The sequence below is a fragment of the Choloepus didactylus genome, chromosome 3, assembly GCF_015220235.1.
Source record: "Choloepus didactylus isolate mChoDid1 chromosome 3, mChoDid1.pri, whole genome shotgun sequence".
Classification (NCBI taxonomy): Eukaryota; Metazoa; Chordata; class Mammalia; order Pilosa; family Megalonychidae; genus Choloepus; species Choloepus didactylus.
This window is the reverse complement of record NC_051309.1, coordinates 57698692-57726401: the sequence shown is the minus strand read 5'-3', so window position 1 is coordinate 57726401 and position 27710 is coordinate 57698692. Positions and strand designations below refer to the sequence as shown.

At 36.7% G+C, this 27710-nt stretch overlaps 1 protein-coding gene across 2 annotated transcripts in view; it reads right to left on the bottom strand.

The window, feature by feature from the left end:
* Nucleotides 1–27710, bottom strand: part of CEP135 (centrosomal protein 135) — a 128175-nt gene that overhangs the window by 96160 nt on the left and 4305 nt on the right. For both annotated transcript variants that reach the window (XM_037829857.1, XM_037829856.1), the window contains exons 3-11: nt 23047–23237; nt 22092–22259; nt 17103–17244; nt 15123–15207; nt 12604–12732; nt 10796–11011; nt 6412–6477; nt 4214–4352; nt 1541–1764 (exon numbers count right to left, since the gene is read on the bottom strand). In XM_037829857.1, the coding sequence (XP_037685785.1) occupies nt 1541–1764; nt 4214–4352; nt 6412–6477; nt 10796–11011; nt 12604–12732; nt 15123–15207; nt 17103–17244; nt 22092–22259; nt 23047–23237 (1360 nt within the window). The remainder of the gene's footprint in view (nt 1–1540; nt 1765–4213; nt 4353–6411; nt 6478–10795; nt 11012–12603; nt 12733–15122; nt 15208–17102; nt 17245–22091; nt 22260–23046; nt 23238–27710) is intronic.

The window sequence follows — 27710 nt, the reverse complement described above, 5'->3', positions numbered from 1 at the left end:
ACATGTTTACAATACCTAATTTTAGACTGCACTCTCTAGTTCCCAGCACTCACAACTGTCTTATCCCACCCCCTTCACTCATTTACTCACCTGCAACCCAACAGACCAGCGATTTATCACTGGGTCTCTAAAATGCACTGAACACCCTGACTTTCTGAGCTTTAGAAAATGGATTCCTTATCTATGTCAGGTAAAATTATAACATTTCAGGAAAGTAAGTAAGTTGTACTGGGAAGAGAGCCTTACCTAAGTCACCAGTACCTCACCATTTTCTCTTACTTATTTTTCAATTATGACTCCAAACAAAGCAACTGAATGAAATATTTAGGTTAAAAGTTTTGAGACTTTTATCTACTTGGTGCCTCTTGATTTAAATGATCTACCATTTTGTGGAAGATTTTTCCATACAATAAAAATAATTAATTCAATGACTTAATTTTCCTGAGTCCTGAGTAAATACGGAACTTAAAAAACAACTAATATATAAATAACATATAAACATGCACTGTATTTCTCCACCTATTCTCTTTATGATAGATAACATAGTATTTGCACTGACCACTGTAAATCAAATGATGTCACTAGTCAATGAAGTTAAAAATCAGAGTCTCATAAGAAAAAGATCCCAACCTGTTCGACAATTAACACAATCTTCAGGGAAAAGATAATGGAATTGGTAAATTCAGCCAAGTCTGAAATCAAATGTTTTGAGTTTTAATGACTTTTCTCCCAATTCCCCCAATGTTACCTAGTATGTGGATAATGCTAGGATCATATAAGCCTTTCTGTGCCTCTGTGGACTCCTGTAGCTTCAAAGCTTAAAAAAAGAAAAATCTGAAGAACTCAAATGATAATCATGGAACATCAACAATAATTAAGACCTAAAATTAAGACACATAACTTTAATCTCTCATGAAGCATGGTTAGCATTAAAAATACACATGATGAGAGATGTAATTAGCTGATACACAAAGCCAACATTTTTAGACTACCTATTTGCAAACATGGTGTAGTGGACAAATGGAATGATCTGCCCAGTACCTATTTCCAACCTCCTCCCAATGATGGTTAGTAGATGCCTGCTTAGTACAATGTGATCCCCCTTCCTGACTGGTCCAAGGCTGGGAGTTATAGGAAGCCATGTTGCCCACCATGTCGACAAGCCACTTTGCTGCGAGAGAAAACGTAGCTTATAATGAAAGAAGGCCAGAGAGAAAGGAAATAAATGTCCAGCAGTGTAAGTCCCTGGTTATAGTTTCTGGAAGCCCAGATGTCAACCCCTGTACTCCTCCTGTGACTCAGCTATTCAGTCTTTTCTTAATTTCCAGAAACCCATAATAATGTTGTCCTTTGTGCTTATGTGGTTTTCCTAATTAATGCAGCATTCCTATAGTATAGGTCATGGAAGAAAACAAAAATAAAAATTAAGAAAGTTTTTAAAAGCAAACATAAAGAAAGTTGTTTAATATAATAATCAACCAGAAAAGTTTGTTCATGATATCCTTCTGCCTTGTCAATTACTCTTACAAACAAATATTACCTTTTCTGGTGTTTTAAAAATTGGATATTTTTCCCGTGCAAAATAATTTGGAGAGCAAGATCTTCTCTGTATTATATGTTGGAGTCTCTCTAGCTCTTTCTTATAATAGTCTCGTTCTTCTTCTATACCTTTCAGAAATGTATCTAAACGAGAAGGTGACCTGTCTCGACGTTTTATTCCATGTTCTAACCTCATCCTCTCAACTTCCAGAGTAAGTTCTCTTTCTGCAAATTAAAATGGTTAAGTCTTAAAAGTATGTTGCACATATAATTAGCAAAATAAATCAAAGAAAATATATCCATGAATAATTATAATATTCACATTTTTTACATTAAGCTTGAATTTAATACAGTATAAACATAAAAGCTCAAACAACTCCAAACGAACACAATTATTAGCTTTACTATAGAAATTCCCTTTTTATATGTCAAAAGCATTCAAATATCAGCAAATTCATATAGTTCAACCTAATTTAATTGATGCTTATTTCAACACTGAGGCATAGCCCGATTTTCAAGACACATTTTGAGTCATTTCCATCTCTTCTTTCATCCATTCAACAGATACTTATTGAGCATTTACTGTATGACCAGAACCTGCTAACAATGCAAGTATGAAAAACATAACCAAGGTCAAACAAATAATTATTTTAATTGTATTCAGATAAAAGCTACAAAAGAACAGTGTGTAATGCAAACTAGAGGATGAATTGGCAAATACATCTCAAGCAGGAGTGACCAAAGACGTATGAAGAAACAAGGAGAGGGTGCAATCATAGAAGCCAGGGCATGGGCAACTGTGTTGAATGCTAAGAGCTCAAATAAACAATGAATGAAAAATTTCCAATGCATTTAGCAGAATGGAGTTAACTGATGACCTTAACAAGAGCAGCTCTGGTGGTGAGGTGGGGACAGAGGCAAACTGGAGTGGACTGAGAGCAAAGGAATAGTGGGTAATCAAGCAGGAATATCAAGTGTGATGACCTTTCACATGCTGAAGCCATGAAGAAGAGGCAAGGGTGGCTGCAGGGCAACAGGTCAAGGTATTTTGTTTTAGATTGGGAGAAGAGTCAACATATTTAAATGCTAATGAGGAGGGGTTGGGAGTACAAAGAATAAAATTAAGCAAAAGAGATAATCAATATGTAAAGTTCTTAAAATTAGAAGACAGGACCTAGAAAAAAGATGGAAGCATTGGCCTTTCATAAGAGGGACACTCCTCCATTTTAACAGGAGAGATGGAGCAGGTTCAAACAGGCAGGTTTAAAACTTGGGGGCAGGAAACGGAGAGAATGCCTGCCTGATGACTTCCACTCTCTCAGGGAAACTGGATCATCTACTCAGAATGAGCGGTGGGGGAGTCATAAGTTTGAGAATGGAAAATATTTCAAACATTCCCTGCAGAGTGGGAGATGGAGCACTAAGAGAATTAGAGTAAGAATCCCACACAACACTGAGGGTCCTGTTGAGGTTGGGAACATTTAATTTACAGTATTATCAATGTGTCTGCTGTGTAATCATGCTTAGCTGCCCATGTGTAGGCATGCAGAAAGTAAATGTTTTGATGTATCTATGGCTTGAGTTTTAGCAGCGATGCACCGAAAACACTGAAAAAACACGGGAGCTTGCGATATCTGAAAGATTATGCTGAAACACTAGATCATACGTAGCTATATATAGCAAACTTTTATACATGGTTTTAAGCACTTTAATATATTAAATCACTTAATCCTCATAACAGCCTTTTGAAGTAGGTGCCATCATTATTCCCATTTGAGATAGGGAAACTGAGGCAATGAAAGATTAAGTTAACTTCAAGGTCACACAGCTAGTAAGTGGTGAAGGGTACAAAAGGATTAGTCATGTGAATTCTGAAGGCCCTAGGAAATGATTTTTTCTTAACACTAGTCTTCTTCACTTCCTAGGATACACCAAGTTTGATGGCACCAAGTTTCTGTACTTGTCATTCCTTTGGCCTGGAAAACTCTGCCCTTAGATCTTCACATTGAGTTCTTCAATTAGTCAATCTCCAGCACATCCCATTTTATCTTAATACCTCTAAAAAGAACTAAATCAGTTTGTTAGTTTATGTGCTATTAGTTTGTCTTCGTAACTAGAATAAAAGCTCCATAAAAGAGGACCTTGTGCATTTTGTTTGTCATTACATACTGAAGGACCCAGAAAACAGCCTGCTACAGAATAGGCAATTCATAAACATTTGTCAAATGAATGAATGGGCAACTTCTTAGGTTAAGTCAAGTCATTTAGGACTTGAACCTGGAAGAAAATGAGCTTATTTCAATTGTGTGTGTGGGTTTGTACTTTAAGGTGAGCCAACTGCATTTCTTTAAAAGGATTATACTATACTTCAGATTTTCTGCTATTTCAGAGTGATCTTCCTCCTAGTCTTATATTTAATTCTGTATCAGTCTGCTTCAAAGAAGTATATACTTCTATTTGAAAACTATTCAAAGAGCATTCCATGTAGCAACTAGTGAAACACAAAAGAATCCTGCAAATTCCTTGAGATGGAAATTTTTACTGCATCTACAAAGCCTAGTATGATTCCTGATATATAAAAAACACTCAACAAATATTTATTGAATGAACTAAGAAAAAATACATCAAGATACAATCAGAATCACTTTTAAATTATAAGCATTTTACATCTTACCAGTACTCGCAAAACTCTCAACTTTTTTGTTAAGTCTTTGCCTTTCTAGTTCAAGCTGATGAACAACAGTTTCAAGATCTGCTTTTAGAAGGAGTTCACCACTCAGTCTCTCCTTTTCTTTATGGCATAAGTCTAGTTCCTGCAAATTTTAATAGTATCATTAAGATTTCTAATAACTTTATAAAATATCATAACGTTGTATATATATTTATATATTACAAAATATATATAAAATACATATTTATATATATAAATATATATTTTCATAAGCACATTTATATAATAGTTATTTACGTATTGTTTTACCTATATATATACATAGGCACTTCTAATTAGTCAAATATGGTTTCAACTGATGTTAATTATCAACTAGGGCTAAAAGCACCATAAAACCCAAATATAAACAGCACTCCTTGCAGGGTGGTAAGATTATTAGATTTTATTTTCTTCTAATTTGTTTAGCATATTGTCTGTTTTTCCTAAATGAATATGTATGTGTGCAATAAAAACTGTAAAAGCTTCTTTAATTTTCAAAGAGCGCAGGAGGAAGACATAGTGTCTTAAGATTGCCAGTGTGTATCTGTAACCACACTGCTTATGTTCTCAGCCTCATCTGCACACTGGAAATAAGAGTAGTACCTAAACAAGAGAAGTCACTGGTACCCAGACACTGGATGTGACACACTTTGCACAGTACCCAGCACTTAATAAATGTACTTAATAAATGCAGATCATTAATATCATCATGATTATCATCTTTAAAATACACAAAATACAGCACTAATAGAAAAAATGAGGAAGGTCAGAAAGTAACCACAGTACTGAAACTTCATCACAAGACTCTGAGACAAATATTATGAATCACATTCAACTTTTTATAGTGTGCACAGTCAACAATAAATATCTGAGCACCTATTATGTGCCAGGCACTGTTCTAGGTTTTAGGGATGTAGCAGTCAACAAAGAGCAAGACTCCTGGACCTCACGGAGCTTATGTTCTCATGAAGACATCATCAGAACATCTACTTTACAGTTATTAACCCTGTTGGAGAATTTTATAATAGCTATGAGACTCAAGAATGGACAACATTCAGCAGGTTTAGCTAATTCAATTATTTGATATTGAATAAAATAGTTGGAGAAAAAAGGAAGCCATTGTGATATGCTGTTTATAGTGTGCATACACAAACCAACAAGTATTTGAGCACCTATATGTGCCAGCATATCACTGTAGTTTCCTTTTTAATACACCTACGCTACCAGAACATCACAGGTAGGCTGTATGGAGTATAGGTAATGAGAAAGCTTGGAAGTTAGCATTAGTCTCTTTCCAATCTTAGAGGAAACTCTTCCAATTAAACAAACTAATAAAAAAAAAATCAATAATCTTTTGGGTGAACACCAAGGAGTTTCTACCTATAAGCAAGATGTTCTTTCTGTCAGTTCCGGACTATAGGACTTACATGCTATCTGCAGGCTTACAGTAGGATGATCAAAATCTTTCCCATTCAAGATTACCAGAACAAACTTTATGACTAGGATAACAGCTTGTACTACCAAACAAGGGTACTGAAAGAGGGCGGAGTGCTTTCAATAACAGTCAACTTTATCAAGTAATTATCAATTTCTACTTTAATGTTGGTAAATTTACAAGTAATAAAGTTATTAAAAGAACATAAAATTCCTAACAGGTTTTCCAAATTTGAATTTTACTCGGCACCTACTATTTTGGAAATGAAAGAATTATGAAAATATAAAAAGTATATCCATACAATAAAATATTATTCAGGCATAAGAAGGAATGAACTACTATTGATTCATACTACAACATGAATCAATCTTGAAAACATTATGCTAAGTGAAAGAAGCCAGATACAAAAAGCTGTAAATTATATGATTTCATTTAAGAAATGTCTAGAATGGACAAATCTATAAAATGAGAAAGTAGATTGGTGGTTGCCAGGGGCTGGGGGAATCCAGGGAATGGAGAATGACTGCTAATGGGTATAAGGTGATGAACATGTTCTAAACGAGATAATTATACGATTTTGTGAATACACTAAAACCCACTGATCTGTATACTTCGAAAGGATGAATATTATAGTACATAAATTATACCAATAAAAAACCATGCATATGATAAATCATAAAAAATTTCTTACTGAAAATGTTGGCATTTCAATATGACATCTACTTACCAGCTGAAGTTTTGCCATTGTTTCTTCAAGATTCCTCATTTCAGAGAGTTTTCTTTTAATCTCTTTCTAGGAATAAAAAGTCTATTAGATAAATATCTAAAAGTCTAAGAATACTTATCACTCAGTCACAATGCAAGTAAGATCAAGTAATTTTTTGAGTAGCTCATGTTGCCTCTTACTTCTGAGATCTAAAGCTTTAACCCTAGCACTCAATTTCAATGAGGAGGCAAAGTTGAGGCTTATCTTTAATCTCCTGGCATCCTGAATATTCCCAAGAAATTTTTGTAATATCTGAAATAAGAGGACCACTTGGAAAATTTTTTTTGCCTGCATACATTTTTTTGATTTCAAGACTTTCCTGGAGCCTTGATTTTTAGGATACATGTTATGATACTGTTGATTCCTGACTTTGTTATCTGTGCCAGTTTGAATGTACTGTGTCCCCCAAACACCATTATCTTTGATGCAGTCTTCTGGGCAGACGTTATCAGTTTTGATTAAATTTCTTTGAGTGTTTCTTTGGAATGCACCCCACCCAGCTGTGGGTGATGACTCTGATGGGATATTTCCATGGAGTCATGGCCCCACCCTTTCAGGGTGGAACCTGATCAGTGGAACTATATAAATGAGCTGACTCAAAGAGAAGGAACTCAGTGCAGCTGTGAAGAGGAGCAAGCTTGCTGGAGAGGAACATCCTGGGAGAAAGCCATTTTGAAACCAGAACTTTGGAGCAGACGCCAGCCACATGCCTTCCCAGCTAACAGAGGTTTTCCGAACACCACTGGCCATCCTCCAGTGAAGGTACCCGATTACTGATGTGTTACCTTGGACACTTTATGGCCTTAAGACTGTAACTGTGTAGCCAAATAAACCCCCTTTTTATAAAAGCCAATCCATCTCTGGTGTTTTGCATTCCGCAGCATTAGCAAACTAGAACAGATTTTGGTACCAGAAGAAATTTTTGTAATATCTGAAATAAGAGGACCATTTGGAAAATTTTTTTTGCCCGCATACATTTTTTTGACTTCAAGACTTTTCTGGAGCCTTGATTTTTAGGATACATGTTATGATACTGTTGATTCCTGACTTTGCTATCCTACTTGCTTTCTCCCTAACTGCCATTACCAACCTGGATCCACTGCACTGCAACTGAGAGAGCAGAATGCCATAATTAAAATATTATGACCTAATAAAAATCTTTTGTTCAGCCAAGTTGTCATTCCTGAGTTTGTCAATAGGACATGAGAAGCTATGTTCAGTAGGTCACGTGCACAAGCATAGACAATAACAGGCCAAGACGCAAAAGGAGAGAGATGAGATATAAGATGCAATGAAACTAAAACCATAAAACCAGAAATAAAACTGCACTAATTAGTGGAGGTGACATGCAAAATATCACTTCGGTGGTAGTCTTCAAACTGGGCTATAAGAAAGACTTCCCAAGTGACATATAAGAAAGACTTCCCAAATGATATGTTATGCATATTGTTTTAAGGAAGCAATATCTCGATCCTTAACTTTCATATATATAGTCCTTAAAAATCATCTACTTGAGAACGTGTTTGTGGTCTAGGCATCATGTGGGTTCTCCTTTCCCATCTTGCTTTCACAATGGCCTTTCTTCCCCTTTGCAAGAGAAAGGCATTTCTCTCATTCATGTCATAATGGCACAGTGTCTCAAGATATAAAAACTTTTATAGCACCAGAAATGTTGGAGCTGACTGAAGCCTTTAGCTGAGATACTGTTTTATCACATTATATCTTATTAAAATACATATTTCCAATAAAATTTTACTTTTAATTTAATAATTATCAACATTTGTGGTATATTTGACATTTTGAGCCACTGCTTACTAATAACTGAAATGACAATCCTATTCAGAGGAAAATTTTAACCTTGACCCTTAAAATCATGGGAAATTTTATAAATTCATATATAAAATTTATATATATATTTGGAGTAACAGCACTGTGCTAGGTATGTGAGAAACCTAGAGAGAACACAGAGCATCTCTGCCTGAGATGAGCTCACAGTCTAGGAAGGGAGGTAAGACACAGTACACAGCCAGCTGCAGCAACACCAGTCAGAGTGGTGAGCACTGAAAACAAAACACAAAAGTGAATGCCATGGGGTCACAGACCACCATGGGATTGCTTCCAGTCAAAAGCCTAGGACAAGGATACAAAGATGACTCAGGGCTGGCCTTTGACAGGGAGCCATGTGGGAGAAGGGGATTTCTAGCAGGGAGAAGGCACACGTGTGGGCTGGTACCCACAGGTATTTATTTGTGAGGAAACCTGTGGCTGTGGAGTAGCATTTAGATAGGGCTCTACAAAGTGGGTGCTCAAGCATGGGCCAGGAGGTGGAGACAGCCACCAGCATGAAGTTTGGGAGGCTTAACCTGATGCTCTGCCCTAGAGAGTCACTGAAGATCACTGAGCAGGGAAGTGATGACCAGAAAGGTGTGTTTGGAAGATAAAGCTAGCAGCACTGTAGAGTCTGGAAGGGAGAGGTGAGAATTGAGAAAGGAACCGGTCGGAAACTGATGCCCACAGGGAGGCCATGAAAGCAAGGCTGGGGGCAATGGCACAGAAAGGAGGACAGTAGACTCCACTGGGGTGGGGGCAGGGGACTGGAAAGGAAAGGGTAGAACAGATGCAGGCTGAGGGTCTGGGGAGCTAGTATGAAGACTCCATGGGGCTTCCAGGTAGAGCTGGAGAGGCACTCCTGGATGGCATGGCTAGAGATGGGCTTCAAGTCACTACAAAGAGAGCACAAGTTCGAGTTAGGGAAGGGTGGTGATCCCTAAGGACAATGAAGCTTCTCCATGTGTGGTCCATGGGCCACCTGCATGGCATCAACCAGGGAACCTGCTGAAGCTGCAGAGTCACAGGCTATACTCCAGAGCAACTGAATAAACATCTTAAGCATCTCCAAGGAGATGCCCAAGAATGCCCAGGAAATCTGCATTTTGAACAAGAGCCACCTTCTCTGCCCCATGAGTCCTACAGTTGGTCTAAAGTTCGAGATTCCCTGCTAAAAAAAGAGAAGGGTGTCAAAGACTGGCCTTTAGATAAAGCAAAGAAGGAAAGGCATGAAGACCATCTAGGAGTGACGGAAATCTCAGAAAACAGTGATCATACGGTTAGTGGTTAAATGCTACGGTCACTGAGATTAAGAACTGAGAAACAGCCTCTGCATCTGGCAATTAGGTCACTATTATTAGGACAACTTTCCTAGGCTACTTCCACATGGTAGGGTAGAAGCCAAGTTTCTAAACTGGGAAGTAAAGAATGAGAAGGGGGAAGGGGGGAGTGTCAGCAATGAACTGAGATGATTCTTAGGGGGAATCAGTTATTCATCTTATTGTAATCTAAAGGATCCGAAATATGTGGCGCAGAATAATGGGGGAGGAGATCATAAAGAAATGGGAGTAAGCCAGTGTTTGTGGTGAGGACAGGAGAGCGGACAGGCTCCAGGACACAGAAGGAAAGGATGGGTGAGAACAAGGGATGTGGGTGGAGAGGTGGCAGTGAGAAGGGGCTCCCCAGAGAGAAGTGGCTGGGATGTGAGGTGTGGAAGGTGCCTTGTAGACCCAGAGCTACCTCTCATGGTGGGAGGAAGGGCAGGGAGCGTCTGGCTGGACAGGGGCACTGAGGGCGTAGTGGTGAGCATGTCTATTCTTTGATTGCAAAACCTGTAATAGGGTGATCAAAACTGATATTCAAGCATAAAAACAGATTATGTAATAGGATAAAATCTTGTGGGGAAGTGAAATGGAAATAGGATTTCAAGGAGAAAGGAAAATAATGTAAAATATCTGAATGTTATGACACAACTCAGTCATATGTATTGTTTCTACATGTATGATAAAGGTTATTAAATTACTATGGCATTTAGATTCCATTGGCTATATTTAAAAGAATGATGTGAGTTTTATTTTAAAGAAATGAATATTTACCAAAGCCCAAAGCCCAGAAATTACATCCTTTGCATCTAGTTAAACTTAAAAATGAAAAATGTTAGTTACCAAGTTAAAAACATGCAAGGACAAACATAGTTTCAAAAAATTCCCTTGAAAGGTTCTTGAGCACAAAAGACATAGAGAACAAAATTCAGACACTCTCGCACAAAGCAGAGGTAAAATAACATAAATGAACATCTTAAAGGAAAAGAAGCCAAAATCTGGAGATCAAGCCTAAGAATATGTGCGCTTGAGAAAGTCACCCAAAGAATTAGCACAAATGCAATCATTTGAAGGGTGTAAACACTTCAGAGAACTCTGAATTACCAAAAAGACTTGAGAACAGATATCAAAAGGGCTCAAGTTCACTGTGTTCTAGGAGAATTAATGAACATCCGCACAACCTAGCACACCATTACCTTCGCTTCCCCAAGTTCTTTATCGGCAGTCTCAAGCACTTGTTCTTTATGTCTTTCCAACTGCTGTGCTAACTGGTCTATTTCAGTTAATTCTTGGCAGAGTTTTTCATTTTTGTTACTTAAATCAACAACTTCAGTAGCCACTGTTTCCTTGGTTTTCATAAGCTCTTGTATATGCTTCTCCAGGTCTTTATTAGTTTGCTGAAGAAAGTCGACCTAAATTGAATTTGTAATTCATAAGGTATATGAATTGGACAAGTATTCTAAATACTGAACTTTCAAAATAATATTTCAACTAGAATAAGCAAATTCATTGAGACAGAAAGTAGATCAGCAGTTATCAAAGGCTGGGGGGAGGGAGATGGGGAGTTATTACTTAATGGGTACAGAGTTTCCATTTTGAGTGATGAAAAAGTTTTGGTAATGGATGATAGTGATGGTAGCACAATATTTTAAATGCAATTAATAGCACTGAATTGTAGACTTAAAATAGTTAAAATGGCAAATTTTGTTTTATATATATGTATAAAACCACAATAAATATTTTTATAAGAGGAAAATGCACATATTACATTTTAAATATAGATCAATTAAATGTAATTTAAAACATTACATGTTAAAACAGATCAACAATTAAAATCACAGCTGTTTTACAACTGAAAACTTGCATTGCTCAGATTTGCAAAAGTGACAATGTGTGGTTTAATAAAAATATACATCCACTGGCTTCAGTTTTCAAGCACAGAGAGAATAAGAAACTTGTGTAAGCTCTTTCTCAGTAGAGTTCTAAAAATGACAAGAATATCACTCTGATTAAAATATTACACTACACTGTGCTATCCAGTGTAGTAGCCACTAACAGCCAGCCATATGTGCTACTGAGCACTTAAAAGTGACTAGTCCAAATTGGAATGTGCTGTAAGTATAAAATATACATAGGATTTAATACAAAAAAAAAGTAAAATATATCAATGATATTTGATAATATTGATTACATGTTGAAATGATAATAGTTTAATAGAGATACTGGAGTAAATGAAATACATCATTAAAACTAATTTCACCTGATTTTTACTTTTTTTAATCTGCCTACTAGAAAATTTTAACTCACATACATGTCGTATCATATTTCCACTGGAGAGCACTGCTCTAGAGCTACTAGCTGATATTTTTGACATGCTCTACTCTGGTGCAACCCAGGTGGCTCTGACATATCTAAAGTTCTAAAGTTCATGAGTCATGTTTTTTTGAGCTTCCCTGCTCTCTAACTTTTAAGTCAAATGAGTGGCATTCATTACATGGGCAGAAATAAGCTAAGTATTTAATTTTTCACATTTTTAAAAACATCTTTTCTTACACTATAAAAGAAATGCATATTCATTAAAAAAAAACACTTGAAAATAAAGAAAACCATAAAGAATAATATTCCATCACCCAAAGATAAACTTTGTTGGTATATTTTGTGAATTCTCTTCCATCGTTTTCTCTCTTTGAATGTATTTATACATTTTTAAAAAGCAAATTTCAGATCATTTCGTGCCTACATTTTATTCTCCTCTTTTAAATATTTAACATTATGATGTGGATATGTTCCAGCCTCATTAAGCATTCTTTGTAAACAAGATTTTTCAATCACTACATCCTAACGTTTGTAACAATTCCCCTATTTCTAGATTCTTTGGCTCTATCAAATTTTTCCCACTGTGAATAATACCTCAGTGAACAATCCTGTTACTTTCAAAAGCCCACAGACCATTATAAACTTCTATGATTTTAGATATTCAGTGAAATAAAATAAAAGCCATTACCTGGATATTTAAATGAGCAATAAGCTTCTCGTTGGTTTTATTTCTAGTCTCTAGAGAGAGGACATCAGGGGAGCGACAACCATCCAAAGCAACTGACAGTCGTTCTATCTCTCGTTCTCTTAGCTCAATCTAAAGACAAAGTCATGTTACCATTACCATTAAAAAAAAAATCTGGTTTTGAACCCGAATGACTAGCCCTGGTCTAACACTTATTTGAATACAGTTCCATTTTTCTTATGTCCCACAATTATAAAAGAGATTGACATTCATATATGGACCCATACATACATGGGATTATGAAATGCATATATGCAGAACAAAAATAAACAACCCAGAAAATGTCAACACAATTGTCACCATAGTTTTCATAAGCATTTTTATTGACCAGAATCTTGTTAATTTAATTTGGCTGTATAAGTGTTTGTTAAAGAAAGAATAACTGATCAAAGCAAGGTCCTAAGGAGAAGAGAGGAAACAGGGCCTTGAGAACAGGTAGAAAGACTCAGCTTTAAATAAGAACAAGTTATCTACCCTTTAAGTCTTAAGGAGAGCCTGGGTGTGAATATTGCTTATTTTAAAGGCAGAGACAGGAGGTTGAGTCAAGGCAATATTCCAAGAAGGGGAGTATTATTTGGGAAGAGAGCTTGAAGAGCACAGCAAAATTGAAATATGTGCTGAGAGAAACGGAAAATAAAACTGTATACACTCAAGTAAAAAATAAATGGTAAGCAGCAGAGTAGGCTCAACTAAGATTGATAACCACTATGAACTGGTGGTTTCGATCAGAAGGGCCAGGCAATTATCTCCAAATGCCTCAGCCAAATCAAAGAGATGGTAAGGACCCATCAGTTTATGTTCATAAAGTACTTTGAAAAAATGTGATTTAAGTGTCAATTATGAATGGAAAATACTAATTATTTCTAACCCATATGCCTATTTGATATTTTCAACATCTCTTCATAAAGTAAACAACCCAGAAAATGTCAACACAATTGTCACCATAGTTTTCATAAGCATTTTTATTGACCAGAAACTTGTTAATTTCATTTTTAATTTAATTTTTTGGCTGACATTGCTACTATTCCTTATCTTTTAACTCCATTTTTATCCAAGAAATCCTCACACCAACACATAAGATGCATCTATATTTGTATGTGTAGATCAATTCATTCAAAAAAAAAAATGCAGTCATATGCAGAAAATGAAAAAAGTGTTACCCAATTTAAACTTCAGTAAGCATATAAAGAAAGCAAGCCTGTTATTACCCAAATCAGAATTTAGTCAAGATACAACAGAGAGCCTGTTGACGGTTATGACCTAACTCTGCTTCTCTTCATTCCCCTGCTTCTTCAGAAAACTGTTTTATGATGTACTTGGGCTTGTAGAGAAAACACACAAAATACGGTGTGCCAGTTTGAATGTACTGTGTCCCCCCAAACGCCATTATCTTTGATGTAAGCTTGTGTGGGCAGACCTATCAGTGTTAATTAGGTTGCAATTCTTTGAGTGTTTCCATGGAGATGTGCCCCACCCAACTGTAGGTGATAACTCTGATGAGATATTTCCATGGAGGCATGGCCCCACCCATTCAGGGTGGGCCTTGATCAGTGGAGCCATATAAATGAGCTGGCAAACAGAAGGAACTCAGTGCAGCTGTGAGTGACATTCTGAAGAGGAGCTACAGCCAAGACGGACATTTTGAGGATAGCACAGGAGCTGCGGATGAAAGACATTTTGAAGACGGCCGTTGAAAGCAGACTCTTGCTCCGAAGAAGCTAAGAGAGGACAAATACCCCAAGTGTAACTAAGATTGACATTCTTGGGAACTGCAGCCTAGACAAGAATGTTCTGGGAGAAAGCCATTTTGAAACCAGAACTTTGGAGCAGACGCCAGCCACGTGCCTTCCCAGCTAACAGAGGTTTTCCGAACACCACTGGCCATCCTCTAGTGAAGGTACCGGATTGCTGATGTGTTACCTTGGACACTTTATGGCCTTAAGACTGTAACTGTGTAACCAAATAAACCCCCTTTTATAAAAGCCAATCCATTTCTGGTGTTTTGCATTCCGGCAGCATCAGCAAACTAGAACATACAGCAATATCGAAGAACAACTTTCAGAGAGACATGTTCAAAATAACAAAATATATACTCAGTTAAGAATATTTTTAAAAGTACAAAGAATACTTCTATAAAGTATAGCACACTTCAATAAAATATCTCCTGAGATAGAAACACTAATATAGTTGTAAAACTATGTTTGAGGAAATATGGGATTTACCTAAAAGAAAAAAAAAACAAAAATAACTATTTACCTTAACGCAGAATGAAGAGAATGGACTAGAGGGCTCCTAAAGCCATCTAAGCCATTCCAGTTATTCATTCTTTAACTCTTACAAACAAACTTATGAAAAAGATAAAGCTTATAAAAATCAGGCTCAGTAATATTAAATATAACCCAATTATATTTATAATCACAGCATACCCAATTCTCTACAATATAAGTAAATAAAAATCCTACCTGCTTGTTATAATCTCTCACTCCACTTTCCATCACTGTTAACTTTTCTTGTAACTGGTGGACTTCCTGTTGAAGTTCCTGAATCCTGAAACACATTCATAACTCATGCAAATATGATTTTCTTAAGAAAAAGAAAATAATATGACATGAAACTAGATGTGTTCTTTCATGAACCCTGTATTTTCTGCTCCTCAATGAGGTGTAGGTGCTACGTCAAAGAGTTCCAAGGCCACAACATTTTAAATATAGTACATCACCTTGGAGAGTTAATTTTAAAAGAATAGATCATTTGAAACTCAGATACACAACACCATAAAACACCTACTATACTATTTTGATCCTTGGGACAACTCTTGAAGGTTCTGCTGCCAATTCTTAGGTTCAGGAAATTGAGGGTCCAGGAGGTCAAACCAAAATTCACAGCAAAGTGAAATGAGGGTCTGAAATGTGTTTTTTGTACCTAACTGCTATGTATTTTCCAATAAACTACACTACAGCCATGAGAGAGAAGAAAAACATCAAGAAACAATGCAATTTTCTAAGTAACTACCACAAAAAAGTCTACTGCTTTCTCGAACTCCAGTTAATTCTAAAAGAATCGAGATTTTGTCCAAATTACCAGAATTTTACAATTGCCTAAGTGTATTTGTATTACACCAAACTTTGTTAAGAGTTAATGTAAAAATGGCACAGTCCACTTTCATACTGGCAAGATAAAACCTAAAGTCAGGTCTGCTCTTCAGAGAGCTTTTCCATAATGGAGTAAAGGAGGCCGGACAGACAGAGCTTGTGCTGTTACTACCTATCTAGGTTTAGGAGAAGAATATAAATGCAACTGAACGCATATGTATGCATGAATGACTCTGAACACAAACAAAATGTGCATGTGCAAACTAAAGTGAACAAGATAATCAAGAGACCACTGCCTTTGATAGTTTGATAGAAAAGAAAAATGTTAAGGAAAAAGAGAAAGGCAGAAAATGATCTATATATGGAGCCCAAATAACTTCTTAAATAGTATTAACACATTGTCTGAGAAAAAGTCCGAAGTTATAACTGCAACAGAACAAAACACAAGGTATTAAGTATTTCACAGTTAAGGTCAGATAACTTCACAAGTACGGGTACATAGTACTGTGTGAATAACCAAGTGAAGGGACTTGAGTCAATACCTTCAACCAGTGTTCTTTTTTAGACTGTTATATTGAGGTTAATAAAGTAGAAAAACTCCTCCATGCTCTCTGCACAACTTATTGAAACGAAGTTATCTGCGTTAACTATTTTCACTATTTCACACTTTGAAATGATTCTCCAGGTATGACCACAGAGTCACCAGTGCTTTCTCACTCCTTTGAACCCCTTATAATTTTCTTAATGGTGTTTGGTATATTTCTCTTGTCTTATCTTCACTACAGGATTGTAAACTGCTCAAAAGCAGCAACACCGTCTAACTCATCACTATATCCCCAGAGCATTTACACAGTACCTTTACCATGGGGGCTTAATGAGGCTTTATTTAAATGGAATTTATATCTGATTCCAATTTACGGAAATACAAACATATAGAGCTAGAGAATCATCAAATAAGCATCTCAAAGTCAGTTCCAAATCTACCTATGTTCAACCAGCATTTGACATAAATCTGAGGTAATAAAGATCCTTCCAAACGATAGCTCTTACTTGGTGATGAAACTAAACATTAAATGTTAAAGAAGCTCTATCGAAATAGATTCTAGATGGTTCTCAATTATTTGGGAATATGGGCAGAAACATCAGATATATCACCTTTGAAATCAAAGTTTCAAAATAAGTGAAAACATTCTATATCATGCGGATAGTATTTATTGAGTGTCAGTGCAAAGGTTTTATATAGGCACTGAGGACCCAACAGTTAACTAGACAAAAGCCCTACTATTGAGAAGTGTACAGCTGATTGAGTGATGAATTAACTGAAGTCAACAAAAAAATTATTTAATGCACCTGTTGTCAGCCACTTGCAGGAGGTCTGCAATATAAGGGTCTTCTGGCTGAGGAACTGGATACGAATGGACTTCAGAGGGAGGGACTGGTTCGTCAATTTGCATACGCTGACGCCTGAAAGCAATACTTCGTTTCTTGCCACCTAAAGAAACAAGTGTGATTTTTTTTTTTAAATAAAAAGAAATAAAATAAAGCAAAAAGGTTAACCTTTTCTGTTATAAAGTATGTATCTAGCTCATACTACATATCAATAAAATATTTTTCCCCTCGTAAGTACTCACCCTGATCTTTAACTAAAAAATATATTCCCAAACTTCAACATGGTTATAAAACAAGTTTTATTTGCCTGAATACACATATGCCCGGATTTACTATGTTTTCTACTAGAAGGAGATCAGACTTTGGCAAGATTAAAAGCCAAGTGAGCCTTGAGGTGTTCAAGAAATCACCACTGGCAGAAAACTCAAATATGGAGGTTAAGGCAGTGAGAACTAAAATACAAATGCTTATTAAGCAGTGTCAAAAAAACCAGATAACTGAGATTTTTAAGTAGCAAACATGGTATAATGGAGAGTCATCTGTACTCTAAAATCATCCTATAACCTGAATTAGTAGGTAATGTTTTCTTAAGTATCCTTAAAAGTAGCAAATGTAGAAGGAGGTGGGGCAAGATGACGGCATAGGGAAGTGTGGAATTTAGTTAGTCCTCTGGAACAGCTAGCATATAGCCAAGTACAACTAGTAAATAGTCTGGAACAACTGTTGAGGGACATCTGTGACTAGACAAACATCGTACACCAGTCTGATATGGGTAGAACAGCTGAGATCACAGCATAGGAATGTAAGTAAAGCTCCCCAAACTGCAGAGCTGGCACCCCTCCCCCATTGGCATGGCAGGCTGAGTTTGAAGACTTCCCTGTGGGAAAAAGAAGCAGTCCCTGCCAGGAGCAAGGGAAGGTATCTCAACCAAGCTCCAACTGCAGTTTTAATTAATGAATTTGGACTACTGAATACAAGCTACAAAAACAGATAAACCCAGAGCAAACAGGAAAGGTACCTGGAGTTTCCTCCCAGCAGAGAGGAGGTGGGGCTGACAGAGAAAAAAAACACATAAATAAATAAAAACAGGGGCTTTTGGAATCAGCTGAGCTCAGAATACTGGAAAAGGGCTGTGTCCCAACAAAAGGGGCACAGAAAACTAGCACTGGTAAAACTGGGGGAACTGGAGACTGGTTCTGAAAAGGAGATTTCTTTCTTTTTTCCTTTTTTTCTCTCAAAGTAACTCATTAGAGAAAGCCTCAGGCATTTTCAATGGTCAGTGCTGACCCAGGCAACTAAGGAGTTAAGATAGAGAATCAAAGAAAGAAATCAAGAGTAGGAGATAAATCCCTAAACGGCTTATCTTCCCTAAGAAAAGGGGAAGGTGGGGTCCAGTTCAAGTGACTGCCCTCCCTCTGAGAATTCAGACCAGGGCTGGGGGTTGGAGGAAAACCAGAAACAACTTAAGCTTGGCTTCTGACACCCTAAGCACCTGGTCAGGATAGGGTCTGCTGAGAATTAAAGGCACTGCACTTCTTTACACCAATGGGGAGCTGCGGGCTGACATGCACCACCTGCTGGGCAGGATAGGAAAAGCACAGAGACTAGAGGCCTCACAGGAAAGTCTGACAACCTGCCAGGTCCCACTCTCAGGGAAACCTCATACTGATTACATCCTCCTCCTGAGACTTGGGCCCAGCTGGACTGGGAACATCTGATTGGAGTAATCAAGGAAACCAGATGCCTAGACAACAAAAAATCATGAATCACACTAGAAAAAACAAAGATATGGCCCAGTCAAAGGAACAAACTTACACTTCAAAAGAGATACAGGAGTTGAAACAACTAATTAAAGAACATCAAACAAATATGCTGTATCAATTCAAAAATCAAATCAATGAGTTGAAGGAAGATATGGCAAAAGAGATGAAGGCTATAAAGAAGACACTGGGCGAACATAAGGAAGAACTTAAAAGTTTGCAAAAACAATTGGAAGAACTTATGGGAATGAAAAGCACAATAAAAGAAATGAAAAACACAATGGAGAACAGATTTGAAGAGGCAGAAGCCAGGATTCAGGAACAAGAGGACAGAAAATCTGAAACCCTAAACAAAAAAGAACAGACAGGGAAAAGAATGGAAAAATATGACCAGGGTCTCAGGGAACTGAATGACAACATGAAGCTCAAGAATATATGTTTCATGGGTGTCCCAGAAGGAGAAGAGAAAGGAAAGGGGGCAAAAAGAATAATGGAGGGAATAATCACTGAAAATTCCCCATCTCTTATGAAAGACATAAAACTGCAGATCCAAGAAGCGCAGTGAACCCCAACAGAATAGATCCAAATAGAGCCACTCCAAGATACATAATAATCAGATTATCAAATGTCAAAGATAAAGAGAGAATTCCAAAAGCAGCAAGAGAAAAGCGATTCATCATATACAAAGAAAGCTCAATAAGACTATATGTGGATTTCTCAGTAGAAACCATGGAGGTGAGAAGGCAGTGGCATGATATATTTAAGATTCTGAAAGAGAAAAAACTGCCAACCAAGAATTATGTATACAGCAAAACTCTCCTTCAAAAATGAGGAAGAGTTTAAAACATTTTCAGACAAACTGACACTGAGAGAATTTGTGAACAAGAGACCTGTGCTATAAGAAATACTAAAGGGAGCACTACAGGAAGATAGGAAGAGACAGAAAAGAGAGGTTTGGGGAAAAGAGTAGAAATGAAGACTATCAGTGAGAGTAAAGAGAGAGAGAAAAAGAGAGAGAGCTAGAATGAAAGAGAGAGAGAGAAAGTAAAAATAAGATATGGTATATAAAATCCAAAAGACAAAATGGCAGACAGAAGACATTACATTGAGTAAAATTAGCCAGGAAAAAAAGGATAGATACTCTATGGGCTCACTAATATGAACTAACATTAAGAAGCGAAATTTGAGAGTTAAAGTTGAGAACACAGGTTGTCAGGAGATAGACAGAAAGAAGTTAGAAAATGGGTATTTGATGCTGAAGGAATACACAAGGTTCAACAGAATTGACTGTATAAATCCAGAAACGGATAGCATAATACTGTGTGATGGCAGCACAATACTGTAAATACTCTGAACAAAGATGAGTGTGAGTATGGTTGAAAGCGGAAGGCTTGGAACTTGGTAGGTAAAATTACTGCCCTCCCCGCTATGTGGGATCTGACACCCAGGGGAGTAAATCTCCCTGGCAATGTGGAATATGACTCCTGGGGAGGAATCTAGACCTGGCATTGTGGGATGGAGAATATCTTCTTGACCAAAAGGGGGATGTGAAAGGAAATGAAATAAGCTTTAGTGGCAGAGAGATTCCAAAAGGAGCCAAGAGGCCACTCTAGTGGGGACTCTCATGTACAACGTAGACAACCCTTTTTAGGTTCCAATGAATTGGAATAACTAGCAGTAAATACCTGAAACTATCAAACTACAACCCAGAACCCCTAAATCTAGAATATAAAATGTAGCTTATGAGGAGTGACAATGTATTGGGAAAGCCATACGGACCACACTCCCTTTGTCCAGTGTATGGATGAATGAGTAGAAAAATGGGGACAAAAAAAAAAAAAAAAAAAAAAGGCACCCAGTGTTCTTTTTTACTTTAATTGTTCTTTTTCACTTTAATTTTTATTCTTATTATTTTTGTGTGTGTGGCAATGAAAATGTTCAAAAATTAATTTTGGTGATGAATGCACAACTATATAGTGCTACTGTGAACAAATGAATGAACCCTTTGTATGACTGCAAGGAATGTGAATATATGTCAATAAAAATTAATTAAAAAAAAAAGGAGAGGCTAAGACTAATTATGATTGTGGTTAAGTGTCACCCCAGATAACCTCTTTTGTTGCTCAGATGTGGCCTCTCTCTCTCTAATCCAACTCTGCAGGTAAACTCAATGCCCTACCCACTATGTGGGACATGACTCCTAGGGGTATAAATCTCCCTGGCAACATGGGACATGACTCCCAGTGATGAGTCTGGACTGTGCATCATGGGATTGAGAAAGCCTTCTTGACCAAAAGGGGAAAGAGAAATGAAACAAAATAAAGTTTCAGTGGCTGAGAGATTTTAAATAGAGTCGAGATGTCATTCCGGAGGTTATTCTTATGCATTATATAGATAACCTTATGATTCTTATCACACCTTGGCCTCTCAGGTGCTAATCCCTCAACTCTCATGATTTTCTCCTCCACTCAGCTTCAGCTGCAAAACAACATAATAATGCTTTGGATTTTACCATCACTCAGAACACTACTAGCTTCCAAATCTTCTACTCTGACATTCCACTCTGACTGCAATCTGCATTCCCAGCCAAATTACTTTTAGTTCTCACCATTCCTGTTAATCCCTCAGACTCTACCTAGTCTCGTAATCCAGCAGGCTCATCTTGCATAATCTTGACCCCATGGTTCAGACATCTGAATGATGCTCTCACCAGTACTATAGATTCCTCTACCAATCTATACCTGAACAGCCACCAATTCAGGATATGCCCCATCATTTCTTTTCTCCAGGTCTAGAACTGTTAAGCATAAAGCTAAAAATAGTAAACTACAAAAACATGTTATTTCCAAATTTTCTTTAAAGATTATGGATTGTTTTTATAACTAAAAAAAAAAATTAATGAAAATAGATAAAACAATTTAAAATGACTAGGGCAATAAACCTCTGGGCATTGAAGTCAGACTACTTGTATCTAAGAAACTATTATTAAACAAGTTTCCAAACACAAGTTTTATCTAAAGTACTACTGGGTTTTTGGAAATAAATCAAGAAGTTTTTCTGACTATTGAAATAAATCTTTTCAAACACTAAATTCCAAGCATGAAAATCAAAAGTCCTATTTCAGTCAATAGTTTTAAAAGTTTTAAAAGATTAAGTGTGAAAATTTTGTTTTGAGAAGCAACAGACTTACCTGGAGTTTGTACTACTGCTTGCAAATTCTTTTCTTGAAGTTGTTGAATTTTTTCATCCTTAGCTTTGCTCTCTTTCTCAAGAAGTTTAAGTTTATGAATATACTGGTTATTTAAAAATTTCAGATCAGCTGTTTCACGTCCACACTTCTTCAGTGTAGTTTTCAATTCTTAAAATGAAAAAGATTCAAAGACTTTTTTAAAGATCAAGAAATCTAAGAAGTTCTTCCATTTAACAAAATACAAAAAGTCACAACAATTGGAAAGTTTCCACCTGATTCTTATGCCTGCTTTGTCTGAAAGCCTACTCAGCTTTTCTACCATGATTAACAAAAAACTGCAGATAAGTCACTAAACATGAAAGTGAGTTATATTTTTCTGCTGCTGTATGAGCCTAATATAAAACATGGATTTTGATCCAGTAAATGAGGTATCATGCTAAAAGATTAGGAATTCATGCCAGGTATCAGACAGAGCTTTGTACCAAATAAGAAGAAGAATTTATGAATAAGATAGCCATATAATTAACCTTTGCCTAGTATCTCTGAAATCATCTTATTCTACCTTCCAGCTCAAAGACCAATTATTAAAGTATCAGATATTAAAGAATACCTGGTTTCACCTGACTTTACTACTCTTATTTTAACAAGGGAAACAAAAAACTTATTTCAAAAACATTTCTTCAATTTCAGCATTTAACATTCTCTATAAAAATCTTCATTCTAAAAGTTTAATCCATAGATAGTAAGGACAAATATAGCTGTAGAATGTACATTTATTTTCCTTCTCAGGAATTCTTCAATATACCCTGCAGTAGTTCAGGAGATGTTAGCAGGAGGACTACGACTACCACATTTTCTAAATAATAGGTTTAAAATTAGACTTTAGCCTTCCCTAGATATAAAACAAAAAGGGCAAATATTTGGTGTTTTAAAAATGTACCAAATTTTCTTTTACCTTTAACATGTTGATCTGACTGTTCTCTCAGTCTCATTAACTCTAGGTATAATTCATTATTTTCCCTGCTCAATCTTGCATTTTCAAGTTTATAAGGTTCCAAAATAAAATCAAAATTGGCACTTTCTTTTTCAGCTTTCACAGCAGATAATTTTGATTTCCGAAGGCTCTCTGTTGTATGAACTAGGTCACTAAAATTAAAGAACAGAAAATGTAAACACAAAAACATTCCATTAGAAGGGGACCTTAAAAGATGGAAAAATATTCCATGTTCATGGATAGGAACGCTAAATGTCATTAAGATGTCAATTCTACCCAAACTCATCTACAGATTCAATGCAATCCCAATCAAAATTCCAACAACCTACTTTGCAGACTTGCAAAAGCTAGTTATCAAATTTATTTGGAAAGGGAAGATGCCTCGAATTGCTAAAGATACTCTAAAAAAGAAAAACGAAGTGGGAGGACTTACACTCCCTCACTTTGAAGCTTATTATAAAGCCACAGTTGCCAAAACAGCATGGTACTGGCACAAAGACAGACATATAGATCAATGGAATCGAATTGAGAATTCAGAGATAGACCCTCAGATCTATGGCCGACTGATCTTTGATAAGGCCCCCAAAGTCACTGAACTGAGTCATAATGGTCTTTTCAACAAATGGGGCTGGGAGAGTTGGATATCCATATCCAAAAGAATGAAAGAGGACCCCTACCTCACACCCTACACAAAAATTAACTCAAAATGGACCAAAGATCTCAATAGAAAAGAAAGTACCATAAAACTCCTAGAAGATAATGTAGGAAAACATCTTCAAGACCTTGTATTAGGCGGCCACTTCCTAGACTTTACACCCAAAGCACAAGCAACAAAAGAGAAAATACATAAATGGAAACTCCTCAAGCTTAGAAGTTTCTGCACCTCAAAGGAATTTCTCAAAAAGGTAAAGAGGCAGCCAACTCAATGGGAAAAAATTTTTGGAAACCATGTATCTGACAAAAGACTGATATCTTGCATATATAAAGAAATCCTACAACTCAATGACAATAGTACAGACAGCCCAATTATAAAATGGGCAAAAGATATGAAAAGACAGTTCTCTGAAGAGGAAATACAAATGGCCAAGAAACACATGAAAAAATGTTCAGCTTCACTAGCTATTAGAGAGATGCAAATTAAGACCACAATGAGATACCATCTAACACCGGTTAGAATGGCTGCCATTAAACAAACAGGAAACTACAAATGCTGGAGGGGATGTGGAGAAATTGGAACTCTTATTCATTGTTGGTGGGACTGTATAATGGTTCAGCCACTCTGGAAGTCAGTCTGGCAGTTCCTTAGAAAACTAGATATAGAGTTACCATTCGATCCAGTGATTGCACTTCTCGGTATATACCCGGAAGATCGGAAAGCAGTGACACGAACAGATATCTGCACGCCAATGTTCATAGCAGCATTATTCACAATTGCCAAGAGATGGAAACAACCCAAATGTCCTTCAACAGATGAGTGGATAAATAAAATGTGGTATATACACACGATGGAATACTACGCGGCAGTAAGAAGGAACGATCTCGTGAAACATATGACAACATGGATGAACCTTGAAGACATAATGCTGAGCGAAATAAGCCAGGCACAAAAAGAGAAATATTAAATGCTACCACGAATGTGAACTTTGAAAAATGTAAAACAAATGGTTTATAATGTAGAATGTAGGGGAACTAGCAGTAGAGAGCAATTAAGGAAGAGGGAACAATAATCCAAGAAGAACAGATAAGCTATTTAACGTTCTGGGGATGCCCAGGAATGACTATGGTCTGTTAATTTCTGATGGATATAGTAGGAACAAGTTCACAGAAATGGTGCTATATTATGTAACTTTCTTGGAGTAAAGTAGGAACATGTTGGAAGTTAAGCAGTTATCTTAGGTTAGTTGTCTTTTTCTTACTCCCTTGTTATGGTCTCTTTGAAATGTTCTTTTATTGTATGTTTGTTTTCTTTTTAACTTTTTTTTTCATACAGTTGATTTAAAAAAGAAGAGAAAGTTAAAAAAAAAAAAAAAAAAAGAAAAACAAGGAAAAAAAAAAAGATGTAGTGCCCCCTTGAGGAGCCTGTGGAGAATGCAGGGGTATTCGCCTACCCCACCTCCATGGTTGCTAACATGACCACAGACATAGGGGACTGGTGGTTTGATGGGTTGAGCCCTCTACCATAAGTTTTACCCTTGGGAAGATGGTTGCTGCTGCAAAGGAGAGGCTAGGCCTCCCTATGGTTGTGCCTAAGAGCCTCCTCCCGAATGCCTCTTTGTTGCTCAGATGTGGCCCTGTCTCTCTAGCTAAGCCAACTTGAAAGGTGAAATCACTGCCCTCCCCCCTACGTGGGATCAGATACCCAAGGGAGTGAATCTCCCTGGCAACGTGGAATATGACTCCCGGGGAGGAATGTAGACCTGGCATCGTGGGACGGAGAACATCTTCTTGACCAAAAGGGGGATGTGAAATGAAATGAAATAAGCTTCAGTGGCAGAGAGATTCCAAAAGGAGCCGAGAGGTCACTCTGGTGGGCACTCTTATGCACACTTTAGACAACCCTTTTTAGGTTCTAAAGAATTGGGGTAGCTGGTGGTGGATACCTGAAGCTATCAAACTACAACCCAGAACCCATGAATCTCAAAGACAGTTGTATCAAAATGTAGCTTATGAGGGGTGACAATGGGATTGGGAAAGCCATAAGGACCACACTCCACTTTGTCTAGTTTATGGATGGATGAGTAGAAAAATAGGGGAAGGAAACAAACAGACAAAGGTACCCAGTGTTCTTTTTTACTTCAATTGCTCTTTTTCACTCTAATTATTATTATTCTTGTTATTTTTGTGTGTGTGCTAATGAAGGTGTCAGGGATTGATTTGGGTGATGAATGTACCAGTATGTAATGGTACTGTAAACAATCGAAAGTACGATTTGTTTTGTATGACTGCGTGGTATGTGAATATATCTCAATAAAATGAAGATTAAAAATAAATAAAGAAAGAAAGAAAGAATTGGGGTAGCTGGTGGTGGATACCTGAAACTATCAAACTACAACCCAGAACCCATGAATCTCGAAGACAGTTGTATAAAAATGTAGCTATTAGGGGTGACAATGGGAGTGGGAAAGCCATAAGGACCACACTCCACTTTGTCTAGTTTATGGATGGATGAGTAGAAAAATAGGGGAAGGAAACAAACAGACAAAGGTACCAAGTGTTATTTTTTACTTCAATTGCTCTTTTTCACTCTAATTATTATTCTTGTTATTTTTGTGTGTGTGCTAATGAAGGTGTCAGGGATTGATTTAGGTGATGAATGTACAACTATGTAATGGTACTGTAAACAATCGAAAGTACGATTTGTTTTGTATGACTGCGTGGTATGTGAATATATCTCAATAAAATGAAGATTAAAAAAAAATCATAAAAAAAAAAACATTCCATTGACTTTCTAATAACTAAAAATACATTTCTAAAAAGGTTTAAATATATAAATATATAAAATATACGTTAATGCTAAATGAGCCTAAATCTTTAAAAAAAAATTTCTCAAAATAGGATTAATTAAAATTACAAAATATATATACACACTTAGAACTATCTTTGAATCTCCTCTCTCACTCATTCCCTATGTCCAATTAGTCACCTGATCCAGTGGAATCTGTGAGGTTTATTTGCTCATTCAGCAAGTATTTAGTGAACGCCTGCTATATGCTAAGCACCAGGGACACAACAATGAAAGAGAATCAGTTTCTTGCCTCTAAGAACATAGACCAGTGGAAAATTTATTCAATAAATATTTATTGAAAAAGAAACACAATAAAGTTCCCACTGTCATAGAGCTTATGTTTTACTGACAGATAGTCTGTCAAACATTTATAATACTATAGGATAAATTCAACAGGTGTTTCAGTGGCTACATGTCCAGCCCTGTTCTAGGTATATTAGTGACAAAGTCAAAGTCTCTGGTCTCATGGAGTTTGCATTCTAAAGGGAAAATAAAAATGTTTCCAGTAACGATAAGTATTTAAGGTGGCATGTAACAGATGTGACGGAGTCTTGCAGGAGTAAACTTAGAAGCTTCCCAGGCATAAGGGCAAGGGAAGAAGGAGAGGAGAAAGAAGTGGCTTCGCAGGCAGACAGAACAGCACATGGAAAGACCAAGGGTGAGAGCGCATGATATGTTTAGAGAGCTTCAAGTGGTTTAATACATGGGACATAAAGAGAGAAGCAGGGACTAGATCATGAAGAGTTCTGGAGGTCATACCTAAAGACCACAAAATTATCTTTTATACATTCTCTCCTTTCCATTATCATCGCTTGTCTTACTGTAAAAGCCTCCTAAGCAATTTCCCTGCTCTAGTTTCAAGCCACTACAATGCAGTTCTTGCGGAACAGAAAAAAAAAAAAATCACAAAGAACCTTTCAGTTAAGGCAACATGTAATGACCAACAAATTCTTTGAGAACCATTAATATAAAAGAAATTAAAGACCAGTGAAGCACATACAGAACTTAATAAGGAGAAAAGCATCTCCCATCTACATCAGAAAACCACACACACAAAATTGTAGTCCTATTTATAGAGAAAATTCTCAGAAACATTTACTCTTAAGGGTATACAGTGTGA